This window comes from Podarcis melisellensis (assembly GCF_964234715.1).
Source record: "Podarcis melisellensis genome assembly, chromosome: 1".
Taxonomy (NCBI): domain Eukaryota; kingdom Metazoa; phylum Chordata; class Lepidosauria; order Squamata; family Lacertidae; genus Podarcis; species Podarcis melisellensis.
Window position 1 is genome coordinate 125781257 of NC_138528.1, and position 23769 is coordinate 125805025.

General features: G+C 40.2%; 1 protein-coding gene across 5 annotated transcripts in view; it reads right to left on the reverse strand.

Annotated features, from left to right (window-relative positions):
• Window positions 1-23769, reverse strand: part of RAPH1 (Ras association (RalGDS/AF-6) and pleckstrin homology domains 1) — a 72689-nt gene that overhangs the window by 28055 nt on the left and 20865 nt on the right. For all 5 annotated transcript variants that reach the window (XM_081903938.1, XM_081903937.1, XM_081903940.1 and 2 more), the window contains exons 2-4: window positions 8638-8757; window positions 6775-6880; window positions 4599-5125 (exon numbers count right to left, since the gene is read on the reverse strand). In XM_081903938.1, coding sequence (XP_081760064.1) covers window positions 4599-5125; window positions 6775-6880; window positions 8638-8757 — 753 coding nt within the window. The remainder of the gene's footprint in view (window positions 1-4598; window positions 5126-6774; window positions 6881-8637; window positions 8758-23769) is intronic.

The following is a 23769-nucleotide window of genomic DNA, read 5'->3' on the forward strand; positions in this document are numbered from 1 at the left end:
ATAGATATATGGGACACAAATTTTAAAATAATAAATAGATTTGCTCTTATGCGATTTATATTTTACTACAGCTGACGGTCACAGAATGCTCCATTTGCAATTTCTGTTTTGAGAAGAACTGTTAGTTTCTAGGTATGTTGTGGAAGTAATTGGTTAAAGCAGTACCTGTGATGTGGTTGGACGGTGCCACCGAGACACCATCCTGAAAACGAAGTCCCTGCATCTTTCCAGAATGGGGATGAATATACTGACAGAACCTCACTTTCACCCTGTCCTGTCCAGGTAAACTGAAGCAACACCAATGTTGTGAGGTCACCACAAGGATTACCACTTGTTTAAAATTATTCTGCTGACTACTTATGGAACAGCTGAGAAATATCCATCACAATGGTGGGTTTGCCTTCAAACCACATACTGTTTACCAAGTCAAGCTATAGAGAGTTTGATAACGAGCAATTCTGAGCAGATAAATAAGGGGGAGGGAGGAATCTCTGCAGCATCCATGGTGGTTTCCAGACTGAGTATTGCTATATTCCATTCTGCCTTTTTGCTCCCACAAGTTATGGCCAGGTTCATAAGCAATGCTAAAACCAGGCATTCATTTTAAACAGGTAATAGTTAATTAAATAAACCAGCTTCATAACCCATGGCTTGAATTAACCTGTTTAGAAACAGAGTGCTGTTTGTGTTTTAAATTAGGATCCCTGCTTCATTTACAAAGCTAAACTGAGATTCTTTGAAAGCAACACTAAATTCAACAGAGGTCCTCCCCTCCTGCTCATGCAGAAGGGAAGAGGGAGGAAGGGGAAGTGTGCAAGCCATGGGATTTAAATGGGTTCATAGAGGCTTATTCGTATTAAGTATGTGACTGTGGCCTATGAACCAATATACCCTATATAAATGGGGGTGGAGGAAAATAATGGAGCATATCAAATAGCAATTTGCTATTTTTTGAAGGCTCTAATGTTTCACCCCTCCTAAAGCTGCCCTAGTGTCCTGCTGTGGAAGAGAATTTAACAAAAAGAAACCCGTAAAGCAACTATGCATCTTCTGCAATATACTATTGACTACTCAAACTGCAAATACAAGAGGTGTGGTAGGTCTTATATAAAACGTCTCCCTTTTAGTTTACCTCACTACTGTTTTTGACTTTTTAAAAATAGCAGCAAATCACGAGCCAACTCCCAAAGGGAAAGGAACCAATGGATCACATTTGCCTTCAACATCCTTCATAAACCATTTTTTAAAATGGTAGTGGAAGCCATATTTAATTTGGGACACATAATCTACATATGAACAAAATCACACATTTTAAATAAATTGTATTGTTCTTGAGAGTAGGAAGGGAAATTCAAATCAATTTCCCTCCATATAAGAGTTCCTCCAGTAATCTTATAGCTGTAGCATATTATGTGAAAGGAATGTTGAGACGGAACTTATGTACAACACATTTAGGATGAACACTTCCTTCATTTGAAATTTGTAGTGCATATATAAAGACTCTCATGGCAAACTGGTATGCTACTTTGAGTATTTCCACTGAAGTTGTTCCAATAGAAGAGTGAAGCTTTTCTTTTCTTTTTGTTCCAAAAATAACAGATGCTAAACTGCTGGTATTTATGCTGCCAACAAAGCTGTGAGCCAAACTAATATTTCAAGATCGTTACTGATCAAAATTCCTCTCCGCTAGTTTATTATAAATTAACAAAATAAATAAATCACTGCTGATGCTAAGCAACAATAATGAAGACACAGTTTCAAAACTTTGCGCATATTCAGAATGTAGTATTTTGAGAGGTAGAATACTGCCTCCTCTCAAGCCAATTACCACCATGCTGTGAAGCAGACTTTATTCTGTGCTTATAGGACTTTTAACTAACAACTGTGGTTGAAACACCTTTTTGCAAACCAGCCTTTTGGAGTTCACTGATAGCAACATAGCAAAGTGGAAGATCTCATCATAGACAAGACTGTTTGTCTTTTTGCAACACTGGTGATTAAAATGGAATTTGAATCCCTGAAAATTACTTGACCCTGCCTTTCAAATGCATCATCAAAAAGGACAGGACATTATCTCTATCTATGCTTCCTTGCCTACTGATCTCTATCCCACAAATAGAAGTCATACTACAACATGCTCAAAAGTAAAAAATTCTGCAAAATCTCAAACATCCGATTCAAAATGCAGCATGCAAATTGAGTAAATATGCAAAGTAAGCAGATCTGCATAGACTAATTTCCAGCAGCATGCGTGGATTTTGGCACAGGAGAACTCTACCAATTAAAAGTTAATGGGACCTTGCAGTGGTGGGAATAAAATAGAGCTTTGCATCATGTGATACAAAGTGGAAACAGCCAAGAGGAATTCTGAGTCAAAGGAAGAAAAGGGAATAGCAGAGGAGAGCAAAATAGGCAAAAGAGGCCTGCAAAACAGGGGAGCTTTGTTCTTGATGGAGGATAATGTATTTCTCTCAGCCAAAATTATGAAAAAAATTCACCTGGGGCCTTTTCTATCACAAGATATAAGTTAGACCGATTCATCTACTTCACTACTATCTACTTATGATGGCTGTGGATATCCAAAATTTCAGGTAGCAGCCTTTCTCAGCTCTACCTGGAGAGGATGAGGTCAAATCTAGACCTTCTACATATCAAGCATTTGTTCTGAGAAGCTACAACCAATCTCTTGACTAGTCTTCCTGGAGCAGTGACTGTGGAAGCTATAGCCCCAAAATAATCTGGGGGTGGTGGTGGTGGTGTCATAATTCCCATCATCCATGCTGGCCTAGACTGATAAGAGTTGAAGGTTCTCAACCCTGTCCTGAAGTGCCCTTAACAAGATTTTTCTCATACATGATGTTGTATGGAATTCTGTAAAGCACCAATATTGAAGAAGACAGTACTGAATGGAAGTAGATCCCCATGCTTTGAGCAGGGAATGGCCTGGCATACACAGCTTTTCATCTAATGCGAAACAGCAACATTTTCAAAACGCGTTCTACCGAAGCAAATTGCCAAAACAGTCTCAGTAAGCTGTATGTTCCCAACAGTCCATGACGAACTCAGAAACAAACTGGGCTAACCATGACTCAAAGTCATTTAAAGAAGACTGAATATATATGATAGAAATAAAACAGCAGATTGTTATGGCAAGACTAACAAATATATCATGGCATAATTATTTGTGGACAAGAACTAGAGTTCAGCACCTGATGAAGAGGACTCTAGTACATGAAGCCTCATGTCATATTTGTGGTCTTGCTATTAGACCATGTTGTTTCTGCATGCATACAGAGGCATGGCTATCCCTCTGGAAATGGTTCTTATGGAAGACATTCTCATATTTCTTTATTTCCACAAGTTACTGGAGAAAGAAAAAGAGTAATTTCGAATTTTTGTACACAGGAGAAGCTTTCCTCCACTCCAAAAGTCACTGCCCCTACAGACTTCTAAACACAACTGAAGTGCTTGACAATTATCACTAATCTAAGAGTGGAAGACAGATTCTGAGTAAGTCAAAATACTTTATATAAAGTTACATGGAGAAATTCAACTGTGTCGATAAGTTAACATGTTCAGCTACTGAATTTAACGGAACATGGCTTTCTGTATTTATTTCAGACTAATTCTGGAACATGATATTAACGGTAGTTTTGAAATCTCTGAAATACATACTTTTCTTTTTAGCCTGTATCTACATCTTCAAAGGGACAGGTCTTTAGGCAAATGCCCTCAGTCAAGTACTTTTATCTATCATAATTACATAGAGTTGTCAAAGACCACATGGAAGACTTCAAAATTCATTTACAAACTATTATGAGAATGTTAAGGATCAGATATGATTGCCATCTCAGCAAGCAAGAAACTGGATGTTCTAGGCAGGTATGAATGATGTTTTATTGAGCCATTTCCTCTCAATGGTTTTTATCCTTCCTTCTATTACTGCTTCATTGCAAAGCCTCACGGATTAGGAACAAACAAATATGGCATTTCACCCGTCAGTCATTGTCTTGCTCGTCCCTTTAATTACAGATGATATTGATGGCTCTTAGGTTTTTCTTCAAGCCATGTTTTATGTAAAGTAGAGCTGAACTACTAGGATTCGCCTTCCCCAGGAGATGGAGCAAAAATGCTATATTGTCTGAAGTTCAAGAAGCATCAGACGGGTGATGGTTTGTGAACAGAAGAGCCCTGCAGGTTCAGACCAAAGGCCTGCTTGGTCTAGCCCATAGTGGCCAACCAAGACCGCGATGGCGGCTTCACCCAGTGGTATATCACGAGCAAAACCACCACCGCTCCTGAGTCCCTCTGCAGTGCTGCTATAAGATTGCTGTTTAAAAAGGACTCATTTTGCCCAGGGAATCACCTCTGAGCAATTAAACAAATGGCTTAGTACTTCATTGCAGAACATGAACGTGAAAGGAAGATGTTCAAGAAAGAGAGGAAAGTAGCAAATTTCTCTAGGAAATATTTAAAATGGGTAATTCTTGCCAATGCATGATGTTTATTAAAACATGTTTTACAAAAAGGCACCGAGGCAGGCTAATGAGTTGCATTTTTAAAGCCTGAGTAATTGTGAAGAATGAATCATACTGTACCTCACTAACTGGCTGTCCTTGTTGAGTCAAATCTAGTTCTTGAGGTCTTGTCACTTTATCAATGTCCAAGGAGTCCATACTGGAGGCTGCAGATGTGATGCTGGAACGGGAGGAATTGCTGATAGAACGGACTTCAGCATCACTCACAGTACCTGCTGAGGCTGTCCTCCTATGCTGGGTGGCAACTATAGGCTTGCTATCTTCCATTATAGGTTGCTGTGCCGCTTCATCCATACTCAGAGATGCCTTCTCTAATTGTGCTGTAATGTCATCCAGGGAGAAGATAGCATGTGAAGGCTTTGTCACCCGGCTAGATGACGAAGAGGACAATCCTTTCATACTACTGTGTTTAGCAGCAAGTCGTCCACCACCAGATGGTTTCTGAGCCATTTTTCCTTCTGTGGCAAAGCGTTTCATTGACATGCTGTTTGCAGACTGTGACCCGATGCTGCTGAGCTCCTGCTCAATGGAACAAAGGTCTGCCATGAGCGCATCAAGATCCACAGTTTCTCCCTGATTCAAGGCTTCTGCAATGAATGACAAAAATATGATCCAGATTCTATCACAATACTCTGTTAAACATTCCACTGTTCTGATATCTAATTTATTTGGTCAGTCTACAGCAGGAATTTTCAAGTTTTCTCCCCTTTCCAGATTGACTTATTTGTGTATTTCTAAATGTTTTATTGTTTACTTTTGTTATGTTGCAATTATGTATTTTTTATGTTGTAAGCCGCCTTGAGCATGGTTTAAACTATGAAAAGGTGGCATACATAAAATGATGTATGTTATGTACATTGGTGCCTCGGGTTACATAAACTTCAGGTTACAGACTCCGCTAACCCAGAAATAGTACCTCAGGTTAAGAACTTTGCTTCAGGATGAGAACAGAAATCGTGCTCCGGTGGCGCAGCGGCAGCGGGAGGCCCCATTCGCTAAAGTGGTGCCTCAGGTTAAGAACAGTTTCAGGTTAAGAACGGACCTCTGGAACGAATTAAGTACTTAACCCGAGGTACCACTGTATGTATGTATGTATGTATAGAAACTGGATGTCTGCACTGTGTTCCGGGGACATGTTTGAGGGCAGGAAAAGTCAATATGGTGCACTTCAGAAGTTGTGAATAACTTCCACTGACCTTATTGGCCATGTGCATAGGCTCTGGAGGACCCAGTTCTAGAGTGTAAACATAGGGCAGTAGCAGGGTCTATTGACTCTCACTATTGGCTCCCTTAAACAGAGTGTGCCCTAGAACACATTCAATTCTACCACCAACTTGCCCTATATTGAAACTGTTAATATTGTTTACTGCGGTTTTAAAATATAATTTAATGTCTCCTGTAAGCTGCCTTGGAAGGATTTACAGCCTAAAAGCAGAACAAATTGCAATAAACGCATTTAAATCGTTAAAACGTTAAGAGAAAAGTAGTACATGACACGTGTAATTCAAAATTGTATTTAGATTTACATCTTCTAGGTTTCAGCTTATGTACCATTCTGTTGTCCTGTTTACTCTCATTATAGTGACATTACAATTTGCATTTTATAAATTTTGCAACAGGGTTTGGACCGTAGAGTCAGCATTTCTTAAGAAAACAAGAGGAACCTGTTGAATCGATTCCAAGGCCCATCTAGTTTGGCATCCTGTTCTCGCAGTGGACAATCGGGTGCCTATAGAAAGCTTAAAAGTAGAACCTGAGCAATACAGCACTCTCCACATCTGCAATTCCCAACAACTGGTATTCAAAGGTATGTTGCCGTCAACAATGGAGGCAGAAAATAGCCATCATGGTTAGTAGTCACTGATAGCCTTTTCCTCCAGAAATTTGTCCAATCATCTTCCAAAGCCATCCATCAATTCTTCCAGAGTTTAACTGTGTGGTGTGTAAGGAAGCCCTTTCTTCTGTTTGTCCTGAATCTTCCAACATTCAGCTTTACTGGAATGTTTAACAAGTTCATCCATTCCAAGTCCAACACTTCATTCAATAGTAAGATTCTTTGTGGGGGGGGGGGGCGAGGAGCCAAATGGATTTTGTGCCCACTAAAAGTCACGTTAAGTGTCCTTTACAAACAGGTCTCATTCTGATACACACAATGTTTTCTGTCATTAGAAGAATTCTAAGTTTTAAGCATTTCCCCACCTCCTCCAGCTGAAAATGATTTAATAATGCATCTTACCATTTAAATTGTACATTGAAAAGCGATAGGAGAAGTTGGCAATATTAGTCTCCTGGCGAAGAGGGGATCTTTTCACTGGCTCCATGGGCTTATCTGTATCCAGACTCTAAATAAAACAAATTGGAGGCAGAATAAGCTACAACAGTGTAAAACATAAATCAGCATATTCCAACATGGGCAAATATATTGCTTTTGTATTGGTGCTATTTTAAAATCTTGTTTCCCCCCCTTACATATGTTCAACAGGAAAACAGTTACCAGCATTTGATGGCGCTATGATCTACTCCATAGTATTTGCCAAATACACAACTGTTTGTGTGCCTTAACTATTTCAGTTTTATGTGGCATTGTAAGACATTTTAGCCTGTATAGTGTTCATATAACAGTTTGAAAACAGCTGCATTTGTTGCCAGTCTGTTTCTGGGCATAAGTGAAGGTGTTCACACTAATGTTTAACACTATAGCAAACTTAGTCCTCAAATATCTGAAGAGACCACCTCTGCTTAAGATCAGAAAGGGGGGACCCTCTTGATAGTTCCACTGCCCTATGAAGCTTGAGGTGTTGGTGACTTGGGACAGGGCATTCTGTGTCAGCCCCTACATTGTGGAATTCCCTCCCCACCAAGGTGCACACGACACCTACACTATACAGTTTTTGTTGTATGCTCAACTCTTTGCCCTGGCCTTTCACACATGAAGTGTATATTTACAGGACCCACCCTATTCTTGTGACTGTAATCAAACTAGTTTTAAAGTTGTATTTTACATTGCTGTGACCCACCATGGGACCTGAGGGGGACAACTGGGTATTAAATCCAATAAATAATAATAAGTTGCATGGGCATGGAATATAGACATTCGATGTATGACAGCGGCCCAAAACTAATGATGCACTTGTAAAATTATAAGCATGTTTGCATGCTTACAAATCTTGGGTTCTGCTAAAGCTATCATTACATACAGCAATTGCAGACATTCCGATTTTAGATGGCATGGACGATGGAGAAAAACAAAATCTCTGCAATACCAACTCAGCAAAATAACAACACTAGTCAGGCTGATTAGTGTTTCTATGCATAAATTCCAATTAAAACAACCCCAACAACTTAATTTTAGTTTTAAGCATTATTTTAGTTTAGTCTTTTTGTATGCTCCTCACTTTCTGCTATTTATCAGAAGCAAGCAAGGAACTTAACAGAGTTCCAATATCACAGATTTCCTAAACAAATTTAAACTTTTCAAACACATAATCCTACCATCTTCTGCATCAAGTCCTTAGTCATATGGCAATAAGGTAAAGGTAAAGGACCCCTGGACAGTTAAGTCCAGTCAAAGGTGACTATGGGTCACCTCGCTTTCAGGCCGAGAGACCCGGCGTTTGTCTGCAGACAGCTTTCCGGGTCATGTAGCCAGCACTACTAAACCGCTTCTGGCACAACAGATCACCATGACAGAAACCAAAGTGCACGAAAACGCAGTTTACCTTCCCGCCACAGCAGTATCTCTTTATCTACTTGCACTAGTGTGCTTTCGAACTCCTAGGTTGGCAGGAGCTGGGACAGAGAAACAGGAGCTCACCCTGTTGCACGGATTTGAACCGCCAACCTTCTGATCGGCAAGCCAAAGAGGCTCAGTGGTTTAGACCACAGCAATATTACTGCATTATACAGCAAAAAGTGGCTGTGCATCTGACAGGTCAATAGACAGCTCTGCTAAGTGTCAGCGAGGAACCATTATCACATTACAAATGCTACCCGTTCCCTGCTGATATGGCTCATACAGTCAACGACCAATATACTTTACTCTATAAATGCTGATCTCCTTCACTGTGGAATGAGGAGAGTGTTATAAAGTGACTTTAACCTGTGTAAGTTTGTCTAACTCCCCAAGCCAAGCCCCAAACATCTTGTCCAGATCCTGATCTTCTTTATCGCTATCTTCTTCTGCGCCATGGTCAAGTTCTTCATCTGATAGCTGTTCCATCTAAAAAAGACAAAAAAGCAGCATTTTAAAGGGGAACGTTTTGAAGATTATATGACGCTATTTCAGAACAAACATGCTCAACAACCTTCCTAATGTTTCTTTATAAGTAGATGACCACAACGATCAGTTATGTTTAAAATATTAGAGGGTCACTAAAAACTGGTAAAAAAAATCCACAACTGTTATTGCGAAACATTTTCTTTCCATAAAAAATAGAACCTCCCCCCTGTTTGCTACACCCAAGTAACAAAGAGAAGCAGTTCACTTTGAAAATTCAGCACATGCTAACTTAATTCCAGAAAGGGGGCTTTTGCGTCACAGCCTAATGCTTTGGACATATTCAAACGATCACAAACTAAAGCACTTATTTCCTCTCATGTCCCTAAACAGACGTCTTCCTGGTTTCATCAAACCAGTTTGTCATGACATCTGAACCACCAAACTATGGTTTGAGTGATGTCTCCAAACCAGCATCAAGTCACTCAAGGTCACTGTTAAGTCTCTTTGAATTATGTTTGGAGGATAACAAATGTGATTTTGAATGAACCCAGTATGCCTGCCAATCTTGCTGTCTCTTCAGTTCTTGCTCAGCTGAAAATATGGCTACAGTTTTTTTGGTTTTTTAAAATTACTGCTCAAGGGTTTAGAAATTTAAATTGTTTCATTGATGTAACCCATGTATGAAGAGATTACTGTATTATGCTGCCTCCCTTACAAACTCTGCTCTCCTAAAAATAATCCTGCTCATCACAAGATCTTGTGCAACAGAAATTTGATTAAAGCACTGGCCATTGCTTTACAGTGCAAATAGTTTCGTTTTCATATAAAATATCACACAGTATTATGAGAGAAGCACACTGATGTTGAGAATAAACCCTTTAGCAGCTGAACAGCACAGTGGTAATATCCTGTCTATCAAGAATCAACCAAATGCACCGACCCAGGTAGAGAAGACAGCCGAGAGCAAAGCTTTCCATCACAAAGTGTTTGGTTTAAAAAAAAAAGGTATAAAAGCTTCCTGTATTTGACTTTGAAGCAAATGGCATAATGGTAGCTTTCCAACAGAGTTCGTTATAATAGCACCACACTTGTTTGTACTCTTTTCAGGAGAAAGAAGCAATAGCTTTCTACTGTAGGATTAGGAAGTCATTGTTTCAAAATCACTCTTTCATAATAGGCAAAAAAAATCCCATTAAGATCCTCAGCATGCATCTAGCTGACATTTCTTGTGAGTCAGTGCCAGCAACCATTTTTGCACTGGAAAAGTCCAGGGAATTCAAGCTGACCACAAGTTGTGCAATATCACTCAATAAGAAATGCACTCTCCTAAATAGCAGAATTCTGCTCATAGAAATCTTGCTTATATAGGCCACAGAGAATGCCTGGAAGACATCCTGTCACAGAGTTTAAATATTAGAAACTGTCCAGACTCCTTGAGTCATATATCCTCTATGATCTCTACACAAAATAAAGGCACAACAGAACCAGCTATAACTGAATGATTTTTATTTTTTTTACCATCTGCTTTCAATAAAGATTTTAACTGAATTATGGTGACTATCCAACAGGAAGGACAGTTATTTTATCATATGACACAAGAGTAGAATAAAAAGTTGGCAGATAAGCTAGATATACACATATCCTAGAAACACTGACCATGTTAATATGGCAAGAACTCAAGAGAAAAGGACTACAAGGCACACACACACACACTGCAACACAAATGACAGCAGACTTGATAGAGCACTAAAAAGGAGAAACATGGCCATTTGGGCGACCATGGCCTCGTTCACATATAACTGTAAGTCGGAGTTAAATTATGCCTTGCTGGGAACAAGCAAGCATGCTGGTCCACACTGCTCAAATTGCCTCCATCTCCTCCTCTCGCCATGCTGGGTGGAACAAACCATTAACACTACATGGGAAATAGCATTTGTCGTTGCCACAACTCAACAATTAACCATGGTTTTGTTACAGACCTCACTTTTTGATTAAGATAGTGTATATCAGAAAGAAATGAAAGCGGTTGGTGCATGATCTAGAGAGGAAGGGTTGGATAAGCAGCAAAGATTCATGTTTCCTCTCTAGTCCACTCTATGGTGTTCCTCCCAGACTACCCCATCACGAAGCTGTGAAGTCCGATAAGAACAGTATTGGGCAATTTATTTCACTGAAAAATCATAATCTTAGCATCACCTCAAGCAAAAGTGGTCATAATAAAGATTTCAAAATCCATACTGGGCAATACCTTTGTTAGGCCAACCCAAATGCTGCAAAGCAACATGCAAACTTTCTTCAAGCCCAATGTCAAACAGCGGGTGGGTGGGGTGGGTGGGTGAGCAGGCAGAACAGAGGTGGCTCATGGTGAAGTCACAGAGTCTGCATCTGGTCACAGCCTCACGACTGAACGTGAGAAGAGGCGGCAGACATTCACATGAGGCTTGGTTGGCTACTATGCAGATCGTATCAATTGCTACTAGGAAGATGGAATATGAAATGTCTGGCCCACATTTTGGGGAAGATAAAATGCTTTCATATTCCAAAAATAGGGGACAATATTCTGGTTGGCTGAAATGAAAATACTGTCCTCATATGGCTTTTGAAATTATCTCAGTATGTTTCTGAATTTATTTATATTCTTGTTATTTGTGTTTTTAATCTTTACTATTGGGGCAACTTCCAATGCACTTAATTGGAAGTACAGTCATATCTTGGAAGTTGAACGGAATCCGTTCTGGAGGTCCGTTTGACTTCCAAAACATCCGGAAACCAAAGCATGGCTTCTGATTGGCTGCAGGTAGCTCCTGAAGCCACTCAGAAGCTGCAGAAGCCCTGTCAGACGTTTGACTTCCAAAAATAGTTTGCAAACCAGAACAGTCATTCTGAGTTTGCGGCATTCGGGAGCCAAAACCAAGGTACGACTGTACCCAAACAAAATTGTTCTTGGATGCTTCGGATCTTAAGAGCATGTTTTAAAAAGAGGTAATCTGACAAAATAATAGGGAATGTCAAAACTAGTTCTATTACGACATATTAAATAAACAGATTTGGAAATCTAGACATAGCTGATTTGTAGAAATGTGTGTACTTTCTCAGCTAGGCTTTCTAATTTTATAAATTCAATGCCAACATTCACAGCTAACCTGAAACACTGTTGAATTGACTTCAAGAACTAGTTCTTTCCTTGGAAACTGAAGATTGCATTGTATTACATTAAAGCAGAGAGGGAGTTTACTTTGACTCACTTGAATTTAGCCTTCATTCAGGTCTGCCCAATTTAAAGTAACAGTCAGTACATTCTCTTTCTCCTATGAGAAAGTTTAGAAATAACATCAACTGATTTCAGGAAAATTGAAAGGACCAGTTACTCTGCAGATTATTTGTAGGTGAACAGATAATCTCAGAACTGCTAAAATGGTTAGCAGAAAGATGAGCAAGAAGCACATCTAAAGACTGTACAGTTAAAAAAAAATGCACACAGTAAAATCTTTATTCACCCCTGCATCTTCCAAATCCTAATGTAACTGCTTGCCAAACTGATGAAAAGGAAGAGCTTAATAATTTAATTCTTTATTTCCTGGACAAGGACACCAGCCAAATAATCCAAGGAATTGTTAGACCAGCAACAATTACTCTAATAGTATGCTGGCATGGAATTAAAAAAAAACCTTAATGCATTTGAATTGCAGTTCTTCCTAGAGCAACACTAGTAACACTCCTCTATAAATTGATATTTTACAAGCCTCCTGCTACCACAGCGCTATTTCTGGTGCATAAAAGAGGAAGTTGAGGAAGGATGTGTTTGTAGTGAGCATTTCATTTTGTTTGAAGCAAGAGACAGCTGCTCTCTTGTCAGAAGAGTCTGATTATTGTCTTGTGGGAAAGATTCCTACAGCCAAGCAAGTAGTTTCTTCTTCTTAATTAGTAGTGTCGTGTTCATGAAAGGGAACACACTGCACCCAAAATTTAGATAATAGTCAAGTTAATATTGGCAATCCAGCTTATAATGTTTAGTGATGAATATCACTGCTGTACAGATTTCCTCAAAGGAAACATTACTAAATAAGCCCTTTGTTCTCGCTTTCTGGAGCATTTAGACAAGATTTAAAATCTGAAGCAGGCAAACACACTGCTACCCCTGACAAGCTGTGGCACTAACAACACCTAGCCACCCGTCCATGTTCCATTTCCCTGAAGGTCAGGGATTCACAAATAATGTTGTCAGAGGTGGCATATACTTAATTCTGAAAACCAGCAAGGACATGGCCTCTGGTACACTGCATAATAATAATAATACTAATAATAATAATAATAATACAGTGGTACCTCAGGTTACATACGCTTCAGGTTACAGACCCCACTAACCCAGAAATATTACCTTGGGTTAAGAACTTTGCTTCAGGATGAGAACAGAAATTGTGCTCCGGCGGCGCGGCACCAGCAGGAGGCCCCATTAGCTAAAGTGGTGCTTCAGGTTAAGAACAGTTTCAGGTTAAGAACGGACCTCCGGAACAAATTACCGTATTTTTCGCTCTATAAGACGCACCAGACCATAAGACGCACCTAGTTTTTGGAGGAGGAAAACAAGAAAAAAATATTCTGAATCCCAGAATCCAGAACAGCAAGAGGGATCACTGGGCAGCGAAAGCAGCGATCCCTCTTGCTGTTCTGGCTTCTGGGATAGCTGCGCAGCCTGCATTCGCTCCATAAGACGCACACACATTTCCCCTTACTTTTTAGGACGGAAAAAGTGAGTCTTATAGAGCAAAAAATACAGTAAATACTTAACCTGAGGTACCACCCACTGTACATTTTTGAAACCCGCTAGCAACACAAGGAGAAGACAGTAGCTCTTTCAAAATACTATATTTTGCACATGATACACCATCAGTGTCCAGGGATATAGGGGAAAGGTTGCCATACACATAAACACACAGCCCATTACTCATTCCCCATACCAAGCTGCAGGTAGAAAAATGATGTTGTTACTTTACATCTATGGCACACACACAGCCAGCCAAGCAAGACTTGTCACAAGAAACCATGACTGCTGCCGAACCTACCCAAAATGTGTTGATTCCTGTCTGAAGAAAAAGCACCTCTGTAACTTCTTGCCCTCACATTCAAAGCCGCTGCCAGACAGCAAATAATCTTGAAACCCTCACTTCTCTTAAAGTGCCCAAAAGAAAAGGGAAATATCTGTAAATATTATTGCTATTACAGAAACTTTTGCATCAGTGACAATGTTGGCTTTGTGTGATCTTCCCAATTAACACCATAAGCATATAACTATCCTGAGTATTTAGTATACAGGAGTTCATTTGCTGGGGTGCTGAGCCACTTGAAAGGAACCTTATAAAAAGGGGGGGGGGGCAAAAAGGATGCCTTCCATATGTGGAAATGATGGTGTGTTTCCTTTTATTTAAAGAAACTTAATTACAGATAATACTTTGGGCATTAGCTGTGTCTTTCAAGGCTGGACTAATTAAAACAGAAAGAACACACAAAACTATCTCAGTGTAATGAGAAATTTTTTTAAAAAAATACTTAAGAAGCAGCAACATACAGCAAAAAATAAAATAAAATGGGAAGATCCCAAACCTCGGACATAACTGAGCTCCTAAGTTTCAGATGTTGAGAGCAGAAATCAATGCACATACCATATTGGACAGAATATAAGCCACACCTGCAAATAAGTTGCACCTTTAAAATTCAAGAGTGGAAAAGAAAAAAGAGAATAACCCAAATATAAGCCGCTCCCTTAAAATTCCGCAGGCACTCATACCCGATCCGTTTTACTGTATGTTTGTTTCAGCAGCAATATTGTAAAAGCCAATTTTTGTAAGGTCGCGGATTTAAGCTGCACTTTAGCTTTTCATGGTTAGAATTTGGAATAAAAGTGTGGCTTATGTTTGGGCCAATACAGTAGGTACACATATGAAGTTCCTCAGGTAACACATGATGTTATTTGTGAGAAGTGGAACATGCACAAATCCATCAGTAGAAAATCTCAAGTTCACTGAGCCCATGGACTAAAGTATACTCTGTTTAGTAATTTTTAAAGACATTTTGGCAGACATTTTAGCTACTCAATCATTGCAAGTTGTTGTTTTAAAGTTTTCTATTAAGTAAAAATGAACTTGGGGGCTGGAAAAAGGAGAGTGAAAACAAGATTGGAGATTTAAGATATACAAAAGGTTATAATAGCACAGGTTAGCCAGATTACTATTTGTTAAATACCTGCACATTGGGCAATATACAAAAATAAAACCAGTGCCTCCAGACTTACTATCTGGAGAAACAATCTGGTATGAAATAGGGAAAGAAGATTGAATGTTACATAGATATTGCATCAAAATTACTTAAGTGTTGAACTGCAGAACAATTGAGTGAATAACTGCGAAGTAGGCAAGCCTTGTAGGTTAAAGAAGGAAGTATGGTCAGTAGCTGTAGAAAACAATTAGAAAAGTGGTTGAACCACGTATGTACAAGAGCAAAAGATTTCTAGAACGAGGCCAAGTTAGGTAAAGAAGAAGGCAGCAACCAGAATTCAGGTATGGGCAAAGTGTTGACCTAACATGAAGGATGTTAAGAGTTGGCGTATTTTTTTTAAAAAGTGGCAGCCTAGAAGCTTTTCCAGTAAATAAACAAGAACTGAAATTAGTTCAGGACGAGGCAAATAGTCTGGGACAGCCAAATAAACCAAGTAAGGGAGACTTCTAGCAGTTTTACTTAAAGCATGGCCAACACTTCAGCCTTAAGGCTTCCTAAACAGTTTCAAACAAGGAGCCTGTCCCTCCCCCACCTGCGGTCAGCCTGCATCTTGGATACCACTTTGGAGAAAGGGGCAAGACAGAGCTGAACATTTCAGTCTTTCCCTTCCTGCTGACTTCCTTCTGGAAAAACTGGGCAAAAAAAGAACACAAAAAACAGGCTGCACCTGAATGTCAAGAGATCACCACTTTCTTGCCAACCCCAGGTCTCTTTTTAAGTGCAAGTATGTGTGCATGAGAGAAGGGGTGGGTTGGTAGAGGAATATACAGTGGTACCTCGGGTTAAGTACTTAATTCGTTCCGGAGGTCCGTACTTAACCTGAAGCACCACTTTAGCTAATGGGGCCTCCTGCCGCCACCGCGCCGCCAGAGCACGATTTCTGTTCTCATCCTGAAGCAAAGTTCTTAACCTGAAGCACTATTTCTGGGTTAGCGGAGTCTGCAACCTGAAGCGTATGTAACCTGAAGCGTATGTAACCTGAGGTACCACTGTATTCCAGAAGATCTCTAGCACTATACTAAATAGCACAACTGCATTTCAGTTTTTGTAATTGGTGTGTGCAATCGGCATCTAATTGAAAACAGATAAAATTGGGTGTCATCCATATTCTGGATCTCCAGGCAACTACTTTGGCAGCTGTCTTTGTGTGTGTGTTTGGGAAAGAACAGACCCCCAAAGGACACCTGCAAAGGGGTTGAGCAATGCCCCCCCCCCAGCATCACCTTCTAGTTCACAGTTGTTTAGAATATCACTTTTTTGTCATTAGAAGTCTCTCTGTTCTAATAAATTTGATTTAAAGTGATTTAAAGTAATTAGCCAGTTGACCAACACTCTAAAGTATCTAGGGCTGTATATGTGCTGGCCAAGACAATGAGCCAAATATCCTTGTTCTTCTATGGCTCTAACCATTGGTGGTTCTTCTTTTCAAACCTGCAGCTGAGAATGCACACAGAAAACTCTTCAATAGAAAGCTCAGTTCCCACCGCTTCACTCTTTGTGACAGAAGTAGAGAGCTAGACTCAGTCGTCTCCCCTCCCACTTTATCGCTAAGCAGTTGTGAGCAGGATTTTAGCTTTCAAAGAAGGACTGTGTGTGCACAGCCCCGGCTGCTCTGCGTGTACTCTTTGCGATCAGCTAAGTCTAATTCAAAGAAGCTGGCTGCTAAAAATAGCAGCTGAGCAGAATGTGACTCAAGGCCTTTTTAAAAAAAATAATACTGAAACTATTTGGTAAGCCAAATTTGAACAAAAATCCATGTCTGAGGTTATTGAGATCCATCTTAGTGAGAGGGTTTGAACAGAGTAATATTTTTTTCCTATGCAGCTGCCTCTGGGGTCGGGGGCTTTCACACTTGCATTTTTTTGTAAAGTGTTCCATCAGCTCCATATGGGCTATGTGAAAACAAGTTCTCTGGGTACTTTGCAAACTTCCATATGAGTACAACCTATACCTGCAATATGCAGCTGCTGGTCAGAAGTGAAATATTTTCCCCGAAACTGAAGCTCTAAAATCAAGGTTCAGACATACTAAAATCTTAATCCAAAAGTCTTCACATCCAGGGCTCAACAGCTGAACATTGACCTCTTAAGCATAGCTTGTCAAACATAATTTGAGAGTGCTGTTGGCTTTGCCAAGGTCCTATTCAAACATTAAGTAGGATCTCTGTTGTCAGAACATGTAAAAGCAGAATTTAAATGTGGAAGTGAAAGCATTATTTGCTTTCTTCAATTTATATTTCTGAACGTAGCCTGCAAAACTATAGTACACAGAATATCAAAAGTATTGAAAGCAGCACATTTCAAATTTAACTACAGTGGTACCTTGGTTTTCAAACATAATCCATTCCGGAAGTCCGTTCGAGTTCAAAAACGTTCAAAAAATGAAAGCACAAGACTCAACACGGAAAACTCAAAACGGAAGCCGCGTTTCCTGTTCGACTTCCGAGGCGCATTTGAAAACCGAGGCACTTACTTCCGGGTTTTCGGCGTTTGAGTTCCGAAATGTTCCAACTTTGGAGGCATTTGAAAACCACTGTATTCAGAAAGTTACATTACACTCAGCCACAACAGCATTTTAAGAGACAGTGGTTGCATCAGCACAGATGAACTGTTATATGGGATGCTGCTCTCAAATTAATTTATTGATTAAATTTATACACCACCCTTCATCAAGAGATCCCATGGCAGTTTACAGAATACAATAAAGATAAAACACAGGTAAATATTTAAGCCAATACCACAAAACAATAACCATCCTTCTCACAGATATAGTTAAAAGGCTGTAGGGTATTAATCAGCCAAAGGCCTGGTGGAAGAAGAATGTTTTCGCCTAGTGTCTAAATTATAAATAATGAAGGTGCAAGGCGAACCTTCCTGGGGAGAGCATTCCACAAACCGGAAGCCACTACAGAAAAGGCCTGTTCTTGTGTTGCCACCCTTCAGACTTCTCATGGAGCAGGCGCATAAAGAAGGGCCTCAGATGATGAACACAGAGTCCAGGACAGTTTATATGGGGAGAGGCAGTCCCTGAGGTGTTGTGGTCCTGAGCCGTTTAAGGCTTTATTGGTCAAACCAGCACTCAAAAGCTTCTTAGGCCAAACATTTAGCAACACTGATTAACAAATTGCTTATCTGTAGTAGACCTTAAACGGATTTGAAAATGCTCCTCAAATCACTGCACGTTATTCTTTCTCTTACTATAAAGACCTCACTGCCCACGTTCAGTCTATTGCTAGCTCTTTCTTTTTACCATTCCTAGAATATAAAGAAGCACAATCATATTATAAATGCTACCTTGGTATTAAACTGACAATAAACATTTAGAACACAAAAGGCACTGAGTTAAGACCACATAATCTAATTCTTGAAGAAAAAATTAAAAATGAGCTATGTCCGTACGCTCTGCAACAAAGGACTGATTGCAACAGTTGAAGAACAGTTACTTGAAAGAAATGTCCTGCTGAAACGGGATTTACTTCAAAGCAGATAAATTTAGCACCAGGAAGGCAGTATGAAACATATATATATGTCTGTTGGTTTGTTTGTGTGTGTGTGTTTGTATGTGTATATATATCTGAAACATCCTCTTTATATTGTCAGGAAGTTTTAGCAGTGTAAATGATTTTTTGCCTGGCATTGTGCAGCAGAACCTTGTGTTCAAAGGGAATGTCATAAGATCCAGTCACTCTTGGAGGAAACTGATTTTCTTGATCCAATTCAATTAAGCCCTGTTTGGGCACAGAAACTGCTTTGGTTGCCCTATAAGGTAAAAGTTAAAGGAACCCTGGACGGTTAAGTCCAGTCAAAGGTGACTATGGGGTTGCAGCACTCATCTCGCTTCAGGCCAAGGGAGCCAGCGTTTGTCTACAGACAGCTTTCTGGGTCATGTGGTTTCTAGCGCAACTGAACACCGTGACAGAAACCAGAGCGCATGGAAACACCGTTTACCTTCCCACCACAGTGGTACCTATTTATCTACTTGCACTGGTGTGCTTTCAAACTGCTAGGTTGGCAGAAGCTGGGACAGAGCAATGGGAGCTCACTCAGTTGCATGGACTCGAACCACCAACCTTCCAATCAGCAATCCTAAGAGTCTCCAATGAGACTCTTAGGATTGCTGACCGGAAGGTTGGTCTAAACCACTGAGCCACCCACTCCCCTGTATGATGACCTGTCAGAAAAGAGACAGGGGAAGTGTGTTTTTGTTCATTCTCCTTTACCTTTCAGCAGCTTATAATACCATCAACTGTGGTATCCTTCTGGAGCAGCTGTCTAAGTTAGGAGTCGGTGACACCCCTTTGTGGAAGTTCTGGTCCTACTTGGATAGTCATTTCCAGAGGGTGATGTTCAGCCTCGTGAAGCCTTCGATGTGGGGTTTCTCAAGGTTCAATTTTATCCTCCATGCTGTTTAACATCTACATGAAACCACTTGAGTGGGGTTATCTGACGTTTGGAGTACATTGACAGCAATACACTGATGACAACACAGCTCTACTTGCGTAGCAGTGGATGTGCTAAACCATTGTCTTGCCTCAGTAATAGACTGGATGAGAGCCAATAAACTGAAGCACAATCCAGATAAGACTGAGACACTGTTAGTGGGTGGTTCCACAGACCGGATGAGATGGGAGGTTGCCTGCTCTTGTCGGGGTTCAATAAATCAGTTAAGTGAAATATATTGCAAATAAATTATTTAAAAACAGTCAGCTTAAATTGAAATATTGGATGGGATTTCCTGGGACATCGTTGTAATGGGGGGGGGGGATTATATCTTTTAGAAGATGCAAAGTCTATAAAATAATATGGCCTTGGTCTATAAAAAGCCAGCTTATAAAGACCGAGCTTTCTAAAAAGCCATCAATAATAAACACCCTCTTATTCTTGCTAAATGGATCCTTTATATAAGGATTTAAGTGGCAATTATGTGAGTGTTCAGTTTTTTTAGATTCTCTGCCATGTGAGACATTGTTGGTTTGTACAATGTGGGTACTTATCCAGTAAAAGTCCAGAGGAGCTGCCAAATTCCTTTCAACAAGGACTCAGTATCAGCATTTCAACTGTGGTTTGTTTTTGTTTTTTACAAAGATGGACACAGTCTTCAAACTGCTACAATAAAAACATCTTTTCCTGCATACAGTTGTCATACTATATAATTATAGTTCATAACCACTAAGCTAAACCCAACAGCAATCTGATTCAATTCTGTAGTTAAGAAATACTGTTGCAGTAACAGTTTTTGCTGAGCTATGGCTGTAACAAGTCTTAAAAACAAACACAAAGAACCATTAAAAAGGAGTGGTGGATACATGCCTTCCTCAGTTGCATTTATAAGCAGATTCACCTGATTTTCTAATACTGGAAGGAACACTTAATCACCAATAATACCTGGTCCCATACTTATCAGTGCAAGACCTCTTTCCCTTGTCCAGTTCAGATACTCACCTAAAATCAATCCCAGTTTGACATATTCAAAGCATACTCAATTTCTCCCAGGTGCCTCCAAGGTCCCTTCCAGCTCTATCACCCTCCCATTTTCACTCCCATGCTACATTCCCCAGAATTCCCACTTCATTCATTCACAATGGTTTGAACTCGGCAACACAATGATACTTCACAGGCATACCTTCTCTCTTACATGTGGGTGGAGGCAGCGCTGCCTCAATTGACTCTTTTCCCAATCCTAAACGTTGTCCTAAAAGCTTGGACAACTTGTAACCCAACAAAGTGAACACAGTGTACCAACCACCAGAAGATCAAAAAATCTCCTGGTTTTCCTGCTAGTCTGTGATAGAAAACATGATAAGCCACAGTACATCGCTAGTGGGCTGAATTTAGCTTAATGGGTCATGAGTTCCCACCCCCTATCTTCTTCCTAACCCAAGCACACAGTGGGCAAGTTTGAACAAATGTAAGAAGTGTTCTTCATTCCTTTCACTGCAGTTCCCAAACAACGGCCAACCAAGATATCATGCTTTGTCAACCACTTGAGAGTAATCACCCCTGGGGCAAAAATCCTTGAGTAGGTGGAGGGGCAGCCCCAACAGCAAATGCTCAGGCACTGATAACAAGAGCTGTTGGGCTCTGTTTTGCTCTCTTCACTATTACTCAGAGTGCCTATTCTTATAAGCCTTTAACTGTAATTAAATATTTAATTGTAAACAACCATATTCTAAAAATACTAACTGATGATGCTTGCACAACTCAGCACAATACACAGAACGGGCAGGCACAGATAGGGGCTGGTTTAACCACTGGGTCTAAAAACTCAGTGCTTCTTCCTCCTCTCACATATAAATTCCCTCTGTGACTTCCTGGTTCTAGCAAACTACAGCTTGGCACTTGTTCTCCAAACCAGAATGGGAAACTGAAGTGCAAATCAATTCTGGTTTAAGGAACAAGTACAAACCATAGTTTGCCCGTTCAGACATAATGGCAAGCTATGGTATGCAAGAGCCAAGAAGTCAAGGAAGAAATAAATGTGTCAAGAGAAATTAAAGTGTGAAGACATGGCTTAGGCACAACGGCCAACCATATTTAAAAGTCAAACAGGCCCAAAGACCTGGGATTAGTTCTTTCGTTTTTTAAAAAAGAACCTTCAATCAGAGTTAAAAGTAAACAACAATACATATTTCACCCTTCCTTTACCTAGGAGACAGCAGAAGCACTTTGTCAAACTATGGACCGGGAACAGTTTCTTTGCCATTTCCTACATGAGAATCCATGGAAAATACATTTTTACAACCAACACTTCGCAATTCTACATGCACTTCTTGAGAAACTAACAGCTCTATCTTTAGCATGGTTATCTGAATGTAAACCCAACTGAGTTCAATAGAATTTGTACAGGTAGGATTCCAAGTAAAGATTCAGGTCTTACCATATTTTGGAAGCTAATAGCTTTTCCTACTGCCTACACTGCGGAGACCAACATAAACCACATATTGAATAGTCTGGCTACATTCCTTTCTGTGGAAGCATAATGCAAATGATTTTCACTCACACCTTTGTCTGCTTTTAGAACCAAGACACAACCTGTTTCCTGAATTATGTTTACATGCATATATAATTTTCTTCTTTGCATATCTGCAAAATTTGTGTGCATTCAGCTAGTATGCACACAGACCCCTAGAGCTTGCAATGTATTTCCCAGTCTTAAACTAATAGTTCCAGCCATAAATCAACATCAACAGAAGTACAGTCTCCCAATTAAGGGAAGTAATAGTACCATTCTATTCTGCCTTGGTCAGACCACACTTGGAGTACTGTGTCCAGTTCTGGGCATGACAAATTTGAGGACATTGACAAGCTGGAACATGTGCAGAGGAGCGCAACCAAGATGATCAAGGGTCTGGCCTTATGTGGAACAGATGAGGGAGTTTGGTATGTTTAGCCTGGAAAAAAGGAGACTGAGTGGTGGTATGACAGCCATCTTGAAATATCTAAGGGCTGCCACAGGAAAAATAGAGGAAGCTTGTTTTCTCCTGCTCTGGAGGGTAGGACATGAACCAATGGCTTCAAGTTACAAGAAAGGAGATTCCGACTAAACTTCAGGAAGAACTTTCTGATGGTAAGAGCTGCTCAACAATGGAACAGACTCTTTGGGAAGGTGGTGGCCTCTCATTCTTTGGAGGTTTTAAAGCAGAGGCTGAACGGCCATCTGTCATGATGCTTTAGTTGAGATTCCTGCATGGCAGGGGGTTGGACTAGATGACCCTTGGGGTCGGGGACCAACTCTACAATTCCATGGTCCTATGAATCCCCCCCCATTATTTATTTGTATGCTACCTTTCCACAGTTAAAAAAATGCTCAAGGCGGCTTACAATATGAAAAGATTGACATGATTACAAACATAGCAAAGTAGTCAAAAATAAATAAAACACATTAAAAACTTCATAACCAAACTGAACAATTTCCACATAAAAATAAAGATACAAAAAGTTAGTATCAGCAATACCAGTTAATATCAGTAACAACAGCAAAAACTCCCAACAAACTTTCCCCAAAATACCCCAGTACAGTGGTACCTCGGGTTAAGTACTTAATTCGTTCCGGAGGTCCATTCTTAACCTGAAACTGTTCTTAACCTGAACCACCAGTTTAGCTAATGAGGCCTCCCGCTGCCGGAGCCCAATTTCTGTTCTTATCCTGAAGCAAAGTTCTTAACCTGAAGCACTGTTTCTGGGTTAGTGGAGTGTGTAACCTAAAGCGTATGTAACCTGAAGCATATGTAACCCGAGGTACCACTGTACTTGCTGGGCAGCAGCTGCAGCAACAGTCCTTATGAGGCCTGTAAGGCCCCACCTTGGGCCAGGTAGAGAGTGGAAAAGTCCTGCTTTTCTCCTTGCCATCTTTTCTCCTCAGACACTGCCCTATTTCTGCTCTATGGTAGACAGGGGAATACCAGTAGCAGATCTGTTGCCATCTACAAACTAAACCATATTCACTAGCAACTTTCAGGCATCAAGGTAATGTAGTGGGTTGCTGAGCCAACCTTACTATTGTGCCACAGCCCATAAAATAAATGAAAAAAGCATTAGTTTGCTTTTGTCTAAGTCTTTAGGACATACCAAAAAGAGCTAAAAAAATGCACTGCATATGCTATCTGCGGATTCAAAAACACATCCGTTCGTTAGTTGCAGAGTTGACAGACAAGTAGAAACAGCAAGATGCCAGAAGGCAACACCTGCAATCTTGAATTCTTACCTTCAACAGTCTAAGTGAACCATCCTTCCTGCATAA